At 42.8% G+C, this 12,963-nt stretch overlaps 1 protein-coding gene across 2 annotated transcripts; it reads right to left on the bottom strand.

The window, feature by feature from the left end:
- On the bottom strand, positions 1–9,537 carry PRSS58 (serine protease 58). Of its 2 annotated transcripts, none has more exons than XM_054726616.1 (6): positions 9,485–9,537; positions 9,154–9,240; positions 4,263–4,401; positions 3,790–4,046; positions 326–465; positions 1–239 (listed from the first exon to the last, which is right to left on the bottom strand). In XM_054726616.1, the coding sequence occupies exons 2-6, from the start codon at positions 9,191–9,193 to the stop codon at positions 90–92; spliced, it is 726 nt and encodes a 241-aa protein (XP_054582591.1). In that variant the 5' UTR covers positions 9,194–9,240; positions 9,485–9,537; the 3' UTR covers positions 1–89. The 2 variants fall into 2 exon arrangements, with proteins under 2 accessions (XP_054582591.1, XP_054582592.1); XM_054726617.1 differs by having other exon boundaries at positions 9,511–9,534.
- Positions 9,538–12,963: the final 3,426 nt, after the last annotated feature.

The following is a 12,963-nucleotide window of genomic DNA, read 5'->3' as shown; positions in this document are numbered from 1 at the left end:
GGAACCCAAGGAGTCTATTTAGATTTGCTTGTAAGGCTAGACATGGGTACAGGCTGAGTCAAATGGTCCAGAATTCCTGCTGAGGGAGCTCAGTTGTTTCGGATTGTATTTTCAATCCAGGGTACATAGTTAAAGATTCTGGTATAGATGCCAACATCAGCTCTCAAAACACATCCATCCGTAAAAGTGAGGATTCCTTGAAGTATCCCATTGCAGACTGCTGGGGCAGCTGTGACTTCCTGCCAGGAAAAAGGAAACTGGGTTATCTTTCTGGCAAAAGGCACTGGAACAAAATGGGAACAGGAAGGTATTGAGAGTAGCTTACCTTGCAGGACTGCCTTCTTCCTGGCACAATGCCCAAACACAACATACTTTGTGTGATGTCATAACTTTTATAGGCATTGCGGCAATTAGTCTTGGAGATAACAGAGATGTTCACATTCTGCAGTGAGTCAGGGTCCTTTGCTAGAGGAAAGAGAGAAGTAAAACGTCCTCAGATACCAAATCTTCTCTTCTCCTTTCCCTCTTCTTCAACATATTTCCTCTTCTCCCAGCAGAAAGGAAAAGAGGCCAAATACTGAGAGAAATCAGAACTGTGGCAGCTAAGTATCAGATTAACAATTTCTCATGACACAAATGTCTATCTCCTTACAAAATAGATTAAACTCTTGGAAGTTGATCTCTGCAATGAAATGAAACAAATTACTTTAAAAATTTTCTGGAAAATTAAACATTTAAAGAATGTCCTGTGAAATGAAGATTAATTTATTTATTTAGCTTTCATATTTTTTATTTGTCCCATATTTTAAATTTATCACTGACTCCTTTTAAAAAATATATATTTTATTGATTTTTTTACAGAGAGGAAGGGAGAGGGATAGAGAGTTAGAAACATCAATGAAAGAGAAAGATCAATCAGCTGCCTCCTGCACACCCCCTACTGGGGATGTGCCTGCAACCAAGGTACATGGCCCTTGACCGGAATCGAACCTGGGACCCTTCAGTCCGCAGGCCAATGCTCTATTCACTGAGCCAAACTGGTTAGGACCACTGACTCCTTTTTAATTTATTGAAATATATTTGACTTGCAATGTTGTGTACATTTAAGGTATACATGCTGATTTGATATGTTTATGTAGTGTAATATGATTGCCATTGTAGCAATAGTTAGAATCAATATCATGTCACATAATTATAATTTACTTTTTGTGGTGGGAATAATTAAGATCTAGTCTCTTAGCAAGTTGGATTATAATACAATATTGTTGTTTATAGTCACCATATTGTGCATTAGATTTCCAGTACTTGTTTATCTACTAATTGTAAGTTTGTACCCTAAAACTATATGTCTATTTTGAGCTTAAAGGAATTTAGAGAGCTCTATGCTTAGTTTTTCATTTGTCAGATAAAAAAATCCAGTATATGCTCAAAAAATTAACTCAAAAAGTGATTTTCTTAAATCCACAATATGAGAATTAAAAAGTTCTCGAAAGAACTTAAAAGTGGGTCTCTTGATTTCTAATTCAAGTTATTTCCTTTATATCAATGGTTTGCAAATACTGTGGACTGTGCAGACTCATGACGAAGTTTTTGTGGGTGTTTTTTTTTTTTCAGTGCAACAGAATGAGATAAACAAGAACAAAGTAATATTAATATTTATGTTAGGTATTCTTGCCAAGGAGTTTTCATTGGGAAAAGTAGTTTATTTTGTTTTTCTAATGGGATTGTGTTTATTTGAATTTCTTTATCTGGAAATGGTATATTCATTCTTGAAAAGAAAATGTTTGATGTTCTTTGTTTTATTTTCCAGTCCAGCAATAATGGTATGGCTCAGCATTTCTTCTGGGAATGCATTTTTTAAAAATGTAAAGAATATTTTTAATTGCAGTTTACAATAAATATTATTTTGTATTAGTTTCAAGGTGTACAGCATATTGCATAAATGGGAAAGAATTTTTAAGAAATGCTTACTTCACTACTTCATGAGCCAGATAAAAATAAACTGCACTTTTTTGTGTAAGTCACTGGTCTTTGGCAACCAAAATGAATCAGACATACTGCTCACCCAATGAACGTTTGCCTATTTTCAAAACTCAAATTGACTCTCAAAGGACAAAGAATTTTTATTTGTCTAGAGGACATTATAATAAGTGAAATAAGCTAGACACAGAAATTCAAATACTGTATGATCTTCCCTAAGTGTGGAATCTAAACAAGCTGAACTCATGGAAACAGACTAGAATGGCAGTTGCTGAGGCTCGAGGTGGGGCATATGGAGGTATGTTGACCTAAGGGTATAAACTTTCAGTTATAAGATGAAGAAGTTCTGGGAATTTAATGCACAGCATGGTGACTGTAGTATATAATATTATATTTTTGTGTATTTGAAATTGTCTAAGAGCATAGATAGTAAATGCTCTCAACACACACACACACACACACACACACACACACACACACACACAGTAAATATGTAAGGTAAAACATAGTTATCTTGATTGGGGCATCACTATATATATATATATATATATATATATATATATATATATATATATATAGTATTATACACCTTCAATATATGAGATGTTTATCTGTCAATTATAACTCAATAAAGCCAGGGAAATAAGAATTTCTACTTTTAAATATGTTTAAAAAAATGTAGCCCAAGGTGTGAAGGTATTGACTGAAGAGCAGTTAAAAAAGGCTGCAGTGATGGCAGGATTACTAGGGTAAGTGTATAGCCACCTCTTGCTTCTAGAAAAAAAAGTAGCAGTAGGAGGATGAAAGTAACCTGACAGGCTTGTTGAAAATGACTCTCCTCCCATACTATGGTTTCTAGTGTCTGGTGTATATTAAATATACTCAAATAAGTTACTCATGAGTAAAATTCAATCAATAGTTTTTCCTAAGGGACAATATCATAGTTCTGTTTTTCTTATACTTGATCAGTTTTTCCCCTTCCCCAGTATTCACTATCTTGGTTCACAGCTACAAACAGTTGATAGAATTTGAATGAACATTTTGGAATGGGATAAGCAGTAGACAGGCACAAAACTTAGCCAAGAGAAAGCTGTATTAGCGTACCCAAAGGTGTGTGTGTGTGTGTGTGTGTGTGTGTGTGTGTGTGTTAATGGAATCTGAAAAGTGTGACATAGACGAAAGTTGAGTTAGAACATGTAGTTTGGTGGTTTCAAATTACACATAGAGACGTATACTGATAAAATCATGAGAGTCACTTTTTGATTTGCTGAATACATGAGAGAATGTTCAGAATATCACCAGTTCAAAATGTTTCAGAAATATTTTTCTTAAACTTTTCATTATTTATGTCTAACACAATCTTGCACCAGGAAGATCTGCCTGATTAAGCACAATATCATGTATGCACCTTATGTTTAATACATAAGTATTATTTCATGATATTTAAAGGCAATTTTCTTGATTGTCTAGAATAGTTTGAAAACATCTAATATAGGTTAAGCCACATTTTAGAGTTAAGAGGGTCCATGGTGAAGTGGCCCATTATCACACAGCAAAATAGGACCAGAATACAAATGTCTTCTTTCTACCAACACTACTTCTATTTTATATGAAAGCAAAGATGATAGAAAGATACAGTGGAGGAAAAGGCTTGAAGGACTCCCTGAGTGAGGTTTAGGCAGAGGGTAAAGGAGATAAAACAGATGGATAAAGAGGTTAAAAGAAAGAACTGGGAAAATCGTAGAAGCCAAGAGTAGAGAAGAGATAGAAGCATGTCTGATTCCGAGAGATGATCTTGGGGTCACTCACAGATGTCACATATGTTGTAAGCCCAGGTGGAGACCATGCACATGGTGTTTTCTCTGGGAGGTTCTTTGGGCAGGCTGACCAGTTTCACGTAGTCATTGACTTCAATGTATCTTTCCAACTTGATCAACATTAGGTTATTCTCAATAGAAGTGATTGAGAAGTACGGATGATTAATCATCTTCGAATAGCCAACCACTTGTACATCTTTTTCAGTGAGGCTTGATGGGTTTGTAACCCCCAATACCACCTTAAGATTCCTGGAACAATATGGGTGTTCTTGAGAGGACTTAACAGAGATGGCTTATCCATCCGTCTGGCCCTTTATTAGCTCCTCCCCACAGACTTATTTCTCTATTACTGAACATCCCCAGAAGGCCTCCCTAAATCCCATTTAATTAATCAGTCCCAGGCAAAGGTCTGTTCCCAACCTGAACACCCCAAGAATAGAGGGGCATTGGGGCCTTATTACTCACAGTAAGTTGCAGCTTGAAGCTGTAATCACCCACAGGGGGTGGATCAGGACTCCAGTACAGGGCAAGTAATCAGATTTCAAATAGACCAAATAGGGGGGAGTGATGTCATGTATGTAATCTGGGTCATAGGCCAAAGCACCTGGAAAGAGAAGCATAGACAGGAAATTCTGAGGTTTTTTCCAGAGATCACTTGAAAAAACAAGGAAAATTACTTAATAGACCCAAATTTCCCTATCCTTCTCTCCAATATCTTCAACTGTAAGCTGAATTTGTAATCTGGCTTACTTTGTTGAAAAATATTAAGAAAACTAGAGGCCCAGTGCATGAAATTCATGCACGGGGGGTGGGGAGGGTTTGTCCCTCAGCCCAGCCTGCACCCTCTTGTAATCTGGGACCCCTTGGGTAGGGTCCCTAGGCCTGACTAGTGATCAGGGCCTATCAGGGCTTTCCTTCCCCTGGCTGCCCACAGCTGGCCCCTCCCCTGCCACTGCCATTGCTTGCCATCTGTGCAGCACTGCCCCCCCCCACCCCCGCCCCCTGCCACCAGTCACCTCCCACTGTGGGCAACAGGCATGGGGTGCGATTGCTTGGCTGGCCCTGCACACCTTCCACAGCGTTGCTGGGCAGTGGTCTAGGCCTCCCTCTGTGGGGTGATTGATCGCGGGAGCCTCCAGATAGATCCCCCCGCAAAGGGAGGCCCCACACACTGCAGCACTGCCAGCTGGGTAGCCTGGGCCTCCCTCTGCATGGCAATTGATCACATAGCTCTGTGATTGATGGCTTTGTAGAGGGAGGCCCTGCCCACCTGGCCGGGGCTCCAGGATAGATTGCCATGCAGAGGGTGGCCTGGCAGAGGGTGGCCTGGGCCTCCCTCTTTGGGGCAATTGATTGCGGAGCCTCCCCACCCCCTCAATCGATCACTCTGCAGAGGGTGGCCTGGGCCTCCCTCTGTGGGGCAATTGTGAGGCAATTGCAGGGCCCCCTTGACCAATCACATTGCACCCGCCTTGGCTGGCCTGGTGCCAGTGCATGTCATAGGTCGTCTGGGAGGTCATCTGGATGGTCGTTCTGCTGTTCTATTGTTTGGTCAATTTGCATATTATTATAGGTGATAGAAACATATTTATTTCAAAAGATAAAAGGGTTTTTCCCTTTCAGTCATCAATACGTATTATTCCAATGAAAACACAAGCTTTCTCAAATACCTTCCACAATTTAGTGGACATATGTTAAATTAACGCTTGAAGAACTTAACTATTTTTATCAGTTTTAGAATGCTTTGACCAATCTCATCCTGTCCTCCCAACAGCAATGTAAGGGAGAACAAATGTGCCATTTAAAGAACAGACGAAATACTAACAGAGTCTAAGGAGGGAAATCACCCATTCATTCAAAAAGAAAACATTGAGTATCTAGTGGTACCAGGCTGTTCAAGGTGCTTGGGCTATATAGTGAAAAATACAGACACATATCTCTGCTCTCATACATTCTAATGAGTGGAGACATTCAGTAATAACAAACATAATACACAAGTAAATGAGACAGTATGTTAGATGATGATTAGTGTTTTGAAACAAAAGTAGAACAAGGAAAGAGGGGAAGAAAGTAGCAGGTGTGTGTGTGTGTCTGTGTGTGTGTGTGTGTGTGTGTGTGTGTGTGTGTGTGTTGGGGCACTGTGCAGTATTATATCCATAGTCAGGGTAAATCTCGTGGACATGAGAGATGAACAGTAGAAAGAAGCTGGGGAAGGGAGATAATCAGATATCTGGGTAACAGGATTTAGGCAGAGTAAACAGCTGGAGAAGAGTCCTAATGCCTGTTAAAGGAACAGCAACAGAGGCCAATGTGGCTGGCATGGTGAGTGACGGGGAGAAGAGCAGGAAAGGAGAGAGGCCAAAGAAGTGATGCAGAGCTTTATAGGACGTGGACTTGTCTCTGAGTGAAATGGGATGTGTGATGTTTGGTGAATGAGTGATGATAATTTCCTTATGGAGAAGTGTTGAGTATAAAGTTGAGTGTAAGAGTATAAAGCAGAGAGGCCTGTTAGAATCATTTGATAATCCAAGCAAGAGATGGTGGCTTGGCCCATGGTGAGCAGTAGAGGTGATAAGATATTATTGGATTCAGATTTATTTAGAACTAGAGGCCCGGTGCACGAAATTCGTGCACTGGGGAGGGTGGCCCTCAGCCCAGCTTGCACCCTCTCTAATATGGGACCCCTTGGGGGATGTCCAACTGCAGGTTTAGGCCAGATCCCTGTGGAATCGGGCCTAAACCTGCAGTTGGACATCCCTCTCACAATCCGGGACCGCTGGCTCCTAACCGCTCACCTACCTGCCTGATTGCCCCCTAACTGCTCTCTTGCTGGCCTGATTGCCCCCTAACTGCTCCTCTGCAGGCCTGATTGCCCCCAAATACCCTCCCCTGCAGGCCTGATCACCCCCAGGCTTTTATTAGTATAGATATGACCCTGCACAGAAAATTTTACTAACCCTGCTTTACAATAAGGGCTTGACGATTGAATCATTAGGACCAGACACCAAGATTTCCTTTCTTTGAATAGTGGAGGGAATACTTATCTTGTCTTTAAATTGTCCGGAAATTAAAATGAGATAATGACTTAGAAAAGTATAAAAGCAACATATAAAGACAACTGTCTTCTTAATGAAGTGGCAAAATGAAAAACACATTTTATTCTCCCCTTCCTTCCTTTACAGCTTTTATTTAAACTTTGAAATTTATAAAAATTTCACTCCAATTTTCATTTCTTTACATTCAACATTATTTTGTATTGGTTTCAGGTTTTATATTAGTTACAGAATAGTGTTAGACAATCATATACTTTACAAAGTGTTCCCCGATATTTCTAGTACCCACCTGGCATCATACCATCATTACAACACTATTGACTATATTCCCTATTTAAGTGACAATGGGTTTACAGGTTCCTTTCAGTCTTTCTTTTGTGTTGCTTGTCCTTCCTTTTCTTTCTCACTTCTTCCCTCATTTTCTTTTTATAGTATCTCAATTGGCCATCAAAGCTCAGTGAAGGCACTGGGACACTCTTCATCCATTTTACAGACCAGGAAACTGAGGCCAATTCCAGTTGGCTGTGGAACTTGACTCAGCACACAGGAAGCCCTCAGAGCCATGCTCTTTGCGCTTCCTAAGGGGCAGCGGCCCAGCAAACAGAACAAACCTTCCAGTCAGGCTTCCCAGCCTCTTTCTCGAGCACCTCTTAATTGCGGATGCTCCACATTCTTTCCTCTCCCCGTCCCCTGCCCCCCATTCTTTACTGCCCCCCTTTCTCCGAAGCAGGTGGAAGGCTTCCCACTCACTGCCTAGGTATGCTCTGCTATGGAGCAGGGTGTAGCGAGCTTGCTTTTGGGTCAAGGCAGGAGCAGGAGTCACTGCCTCTGAAGTGTGAAGGCTGCCTGAGTGAGGCCCATTAGCACTGGAAGCTTCTCTGAATCACATCAGTCAGTCCAGTACCCTGCAGTGCAGCACCCCTCCACTGAGGTGGCACCACCCCTCAACTCCCGCCTCAGGGGTGAGGGTCCTTGCCCCTCTGCCAGGAGTCCTTCCATGCCCCTTGATCCCTGGCTGGGCCCACCCACGTCTTGGGGGCACTGCAGAACCTCTGTCTCTCTGCAGATGAGGCAGATCCCTGCCCTAGGTCTCTGCAAAGCTATGAATCTGTGGCCAGAGGCCTGGTCTGGGTCTCAGCAACCACGTGCCTGCAATGTTCCCAGGGACCCTGGGAGCAGCTGGGCGAGTCCCGCCTCACCTCCCCAGGGTGCTGATCTCCCCAGGGACCCCTGGGAGAGGCTGGATGGGCCCGACCACGCCCCCGCAGGTTGCCTATATCCCCGGAGACACCCGCGAGCGGCTGGATGGGCCGGCTAGGCCCCCGGGGTTGCTGATCTCCTGGCCACGCCCCCCTAGGTTGCTGATCTCCCCAGGGACCCCCCCCCAAGAGGCTGCATGGGCCTGGCCACGCCCTCCCCGGGGTGCTGATCGCCCCAGGGACCCCCGGGAACGGCTGGATGGGCCCAGCCATGCCCCCCCGGGTGCCGATCGCCCCAGGGAGTGGCTGGATGGGCCCGGCCACGCCCCCCCAGGGTGCCGATCGCCCCAGGGACCCCCAGGAGCGGCTGCATGGGCCTGGCCATGCCCCCCTGGGGTGCGTATCGCCCCAGGGACCCAAGGGAGCAGCTGGATGGGCCCGGCCACGCCCCCCTCTGGGTACCGATCGCCCCAGGAACCCCCGGGAGCAGCTGCATGGGCCCGGCCACAACCCCCAGGGTGCCGATCACCCCAGGGACCCCTGAACTAAGAGGACTGGGCACCGCCATCTTGATCTTCTCAACGACTGGATAGGCCACCCAGAGTCCCGTCCCCCAGCCTCCTGCTGGCCCAATCGTGGGCATAGCGAAGGTGCGGTCAATTTGCATGTTTCTCTATTATAAGGTAGGATATGTATTCTACTAAATTTTCCAAACAGATTGAATGTGGCATGTGAGAGAAAGGGGACTTATGATTACCTCCAGGGGTTTGCCTGAATATTGGAACCATGCCCAGACAAGATCTCATACCAAAATCAATCCTATCCTAGACAGGCTCAGGGTCAGCTCTCACTCTTCCTTAGGAGCAGGTCTGGTATTGGGGTTCCACTGTCCATGCTACCTCCAAAAACATACAACAGTCAGCCTGAGGTGAGGCAGACAGGCAGTGTCACAGGAGGAAACCTGGTGGGGATGGTGGCAGCAGTGAGGGAGAGGGAATCAAGCCTGCACTTGTAGTCTGAAATGTTGTTCCTATCTTTATCCACCTTTCATGCTTCCTCTGGGATTTATCTTGGGCAAGTAAAGAAAAATGTGCCAACACTCACGAGGCAGATTCAAGATCACCCAGAAGAGGATAAACTTCATAATGATGTCAGAAACCTTTTCAAAGGATGAAGTTCAACTCAGAATCTCTGGAAAGGATGAAGAGAAGAGAAAGAGAGAGAGTAAAGGTTTAATTAAGATAAGGCAAGAAAGGGCTGGGAAAAATTATCATCTTAATTCTTTCAATAGCAGGATTCAGTTCCAGAAGAAGTGCTTGTCAGTCAGAGTAGGTGATGGTATCAAGTGTCAGAAGAAGAAGAACAGAGATCAGGTGACTTGGTCCTTGACATAGTAGAGAATAGATCAGTGTTTTGCTATCATATTATAAAGTACCTAATCTGAGAGATGTTGAAGCTTACAGTTTGTCCATAGCCTTCTTCTCTCTGGTCCCTCCTTTGTGAAACTCTGAAATCACATCCCTCTGTGAACTGCATGCAGGATACTGGCCCCACCCATCTATGTGATGCTACCTCCTGTTTGTATGCCTTTGACATTATCTCCAGTGGCTATAACCAAGCATTTGTGCTGACCTCAACCCCTCTGCCTGATGTTAAATACCTACCTCCTCAGATGTATCAGCCCTTTCCTTCATGTCACTACTCTCCCATTTATTGAGTCAACCAGCCAGCCCATAATTTATATTGTGCATCTGACTCGTGCTAGGCTCTGTGCTTACTATTGAATTTGCCTAAATATGAAGATACTTTCTGCCTTCAAAGAGCTTATAGCCTAGTGCTGTGGTCGGCAAACTCATTAGTCAACAGAGCCAAATATCAACAGTACAAAGATTGAAATTTCTTTTGAGAGCCAAATTTTTTAAACTTAAACTTCTTCTAACGCCACTGTAGGAAGCGGTTATAGGATTAAGCCTCGGACTTACCTGTGGCAGGATCACAAACAAGTTCGTTTGGAGGGCAGACCCCTCCCAGCATAATTAAGCCTGATCCTGTAACTGATCCCTAGATCTTTCCTGGGTAGCTAGTGGGCTGTGGGAGGGGCAGCAAGTGCTGCCAAAACAAGTGAAACTTATAAGAACATTGTTAATTGCCTTGTTTGTCCCTGATTATAAATAAAGCCTCATGCCAAAACCGGTTTGGCTCAGTGGATAGAGCGTCGGCCTGCGGACTGAAAGGTCCCAGGTTCGATTCCGGTCAGGGCATGTACCTTGATTGCGGGCACATTCCCCAGTAGGGGGTGTGCAAGAGGCAGCTGATCGATGATTCTCTCTCATCGATGTTTCTAACTCTCTATCCCTCTCTCTTCCTCTCTGTAAAAAAATCAATAAAATATATTAAAATATATATATAAATAAATAAATAAATAAATAAATAAAGCCTCAGCTTTGCAGTCTGGATCTGTTCTGTGGCCTCAGCCAGGCACAGAAAGATCCACCCAGCCCCAGTTTTCAAATCTATCTCTCCTCTCTTTATTTCTAATATTTCTCAATCCCTGACCACCTCCACTTAGAACCGGTTCGTGATCCCCGCCATGTTTGGCCCCTGCTGCATCAGGCCCCCGCAAATACTGGTTTATCAGTTGTTTTGAACCAAAGTAAGATGTTAATAACAATAAGGTTTCTCAATGGTAGAATTCAGGTGGTGTTTATATTGGTAAAAACTGTAAAATTCTTTCAGCTTTGTTGTATATTTAACATTTTTCATAGTAACATTTGGGAGAAATTTTTTAAAATGGAAGTAAATGCCTTGGAGCACAGTGCTAAGGACACCTCTTTAACCTACAATGTGTGTAAGAAAACAACCGAGAGTTACACTTTGGGCTTGGAGAAAGGGAAGGAACTTGTCTGGCATCAAAAGAAAAGAAAAATAATTCAAAAAGAAGAAAGGCTTCTGTAAAGGCATGAACATGTGAAATAACATGGAGTATTTGTGGAACTATGAGTGTTATAGGGGGAGTGTGAAGAGTTGGATGGAGAGACAAGCAAGGATTCAATCCTGACAAGCCTTCTTAAATAAGCCTTGCATATTTAAGATGTCAGAAGTCTTTACTTTGTAGGAGATAAGGAGCCAATACATTCATTATTTAACAAAATTCTATTGAATGTTGTGGAAGACAGACCCGAAGGCCCATGTTTATACCCTGCATAATCCTCAATTGCCTCCCCTTGAGTGTGGGTGGTACCTGTTACTTGCTTCTAACAAACAGAATATGACAAAAATTAGGTGATGTCATCCCCATAATTATGCTTATATATAAGCCTCCAGCTTGATAGTATGCATGAGAGAGATTCTTCCCACTTGAAACAAGCAGCCATGCTGAGAAAGCCCACTTGGCAAAGAATTGTGTGTGGGTGGCCTCTTTGTACTAAGGACAATGTTAAGGACTTGAGGGCAGCATTCAGCTGATAGCCAGTAAAAAGCGAAGGTTCTGTGTCAGAGGACCACAAGGAATGGATTCTGCCAACTACCTGAATAAGCTTAGAAACAAATTCTTCCCTGGAACCTTCCTAGACCTAAAGAAAAGACCCAGCTAAGATATACCTGGACTCTTGACTTACAGAAACTGTGAGATAATGTTTTGAGCTGTTCAATTTGTAGTAAGGCTTTTATGCAGCAATAGAAAACTAACACATATGGATATTGTGTGCTGGTATTTTATTAGATATTGATGATTTAATGGTGAGAGAGATGAGAATTGTATCCTCATAGACCATAAAGACTAATAGGGAAAACAGGTGTGATAAGACTTGCCACTGTGAATGTGACAATGAGGAAAGTAAAGAGAAAGAGAGAAACACATAGAAGTTTTCCCATGTAAGGTTAAGAAGACCTCCTTGAGGAAGTGATGCTTTAGGCTTGAAGGATGAGTAGAAGTTAACCAAAGGAAGACATACTGGGAAGATGAACCAGGGCTCAAAAGAGAGAAAAGCATATATATATATATATATATATATATATATATATATATATATATGAATATGAATAGAGAAAGAGAAGAATTTTATAAAACATAACTTTTAGTAATTGTCAAGAACTTACTATGAAGAAGACAGAGGAGGCAATGATAGAGTAGATCAAGGGAGAATGTCCTTGGGCTCTGTAATTTAGATGGGTGAGGCTTTATCTTGCTTAAATGGCAACCAAAGAAGTCAATAGATTGAGGGAGTTGAAAAATGAGGCAAAGGAGAGATAATCAATAAAGCAAGTCCATGAGGAAATCAGATTCAAAGGTGGAGATTGAAGCTAAAAATAGTGGGCCTCACTTCCAGGAAGGATTGGGGGCGGGGGGTGGGGGGTGAGTAAGAAAGAAAAAAAAAAACTATTTGCAGGTTGAGTGGTGGGAAGTTGCATGAGGTATTTTTTGATGGTTTCCCCAGGTCTCTACTCAAAGAGATCATCTGCTGAAGGTGAGCACTGAGGCTAGAGGAGAGAGAAGGATGACCATTATGGAGAATTACACAGACAATGACTTGGGAAATACAGGATTGCCAATAAGCATTAAAGACACAATTTCAGAGTTGTAAAAAGTGCTCAGAGAAGGAAGTGTTGGGCAGTGAATCAGAGGCAGAAAGCATGGAGCAACTAGAAATGAGGCTGATAGAGAAGGATTATAAAATAAAGTTGAATGAAATGGTCTAGTGTCCAAATTTGAAATAATTTTTGTGTATGTGAGAGGATAAAGCTGTGGGTTTTAGTCAGAACCCAGATCTATTTTGGGGAGCACTTTGGTAGGGGATAAAAAGCATCCAGGCTCAGAGTATATCAATGTCCAAGAACTAACCTATCACTGCAATCCGTACTGACACACAGACTCACTGTCTCCCTCATAAGATGGCTCTCTAAACCTCTTCATTC

Source organism: Eptesicus fuscus, chromosome 14 (assembly GCF_027574615.1).
Source record: "Eptesicus fuscus isolate TK198812 chromosome 14, DD_ASM_mEF_20220401, whole genome shotgun sequence".
NCBI lineage: Eukaryota > Metazoa > Chordata > Mammalia > Chiroptera > Vespertilionidae > Eptesicus > Eptesicus fuscus.
Note: the sequence above shows the minus strand (reverse complement) of the source record. Positions and strands in the feature narration are given on the sequence as shown.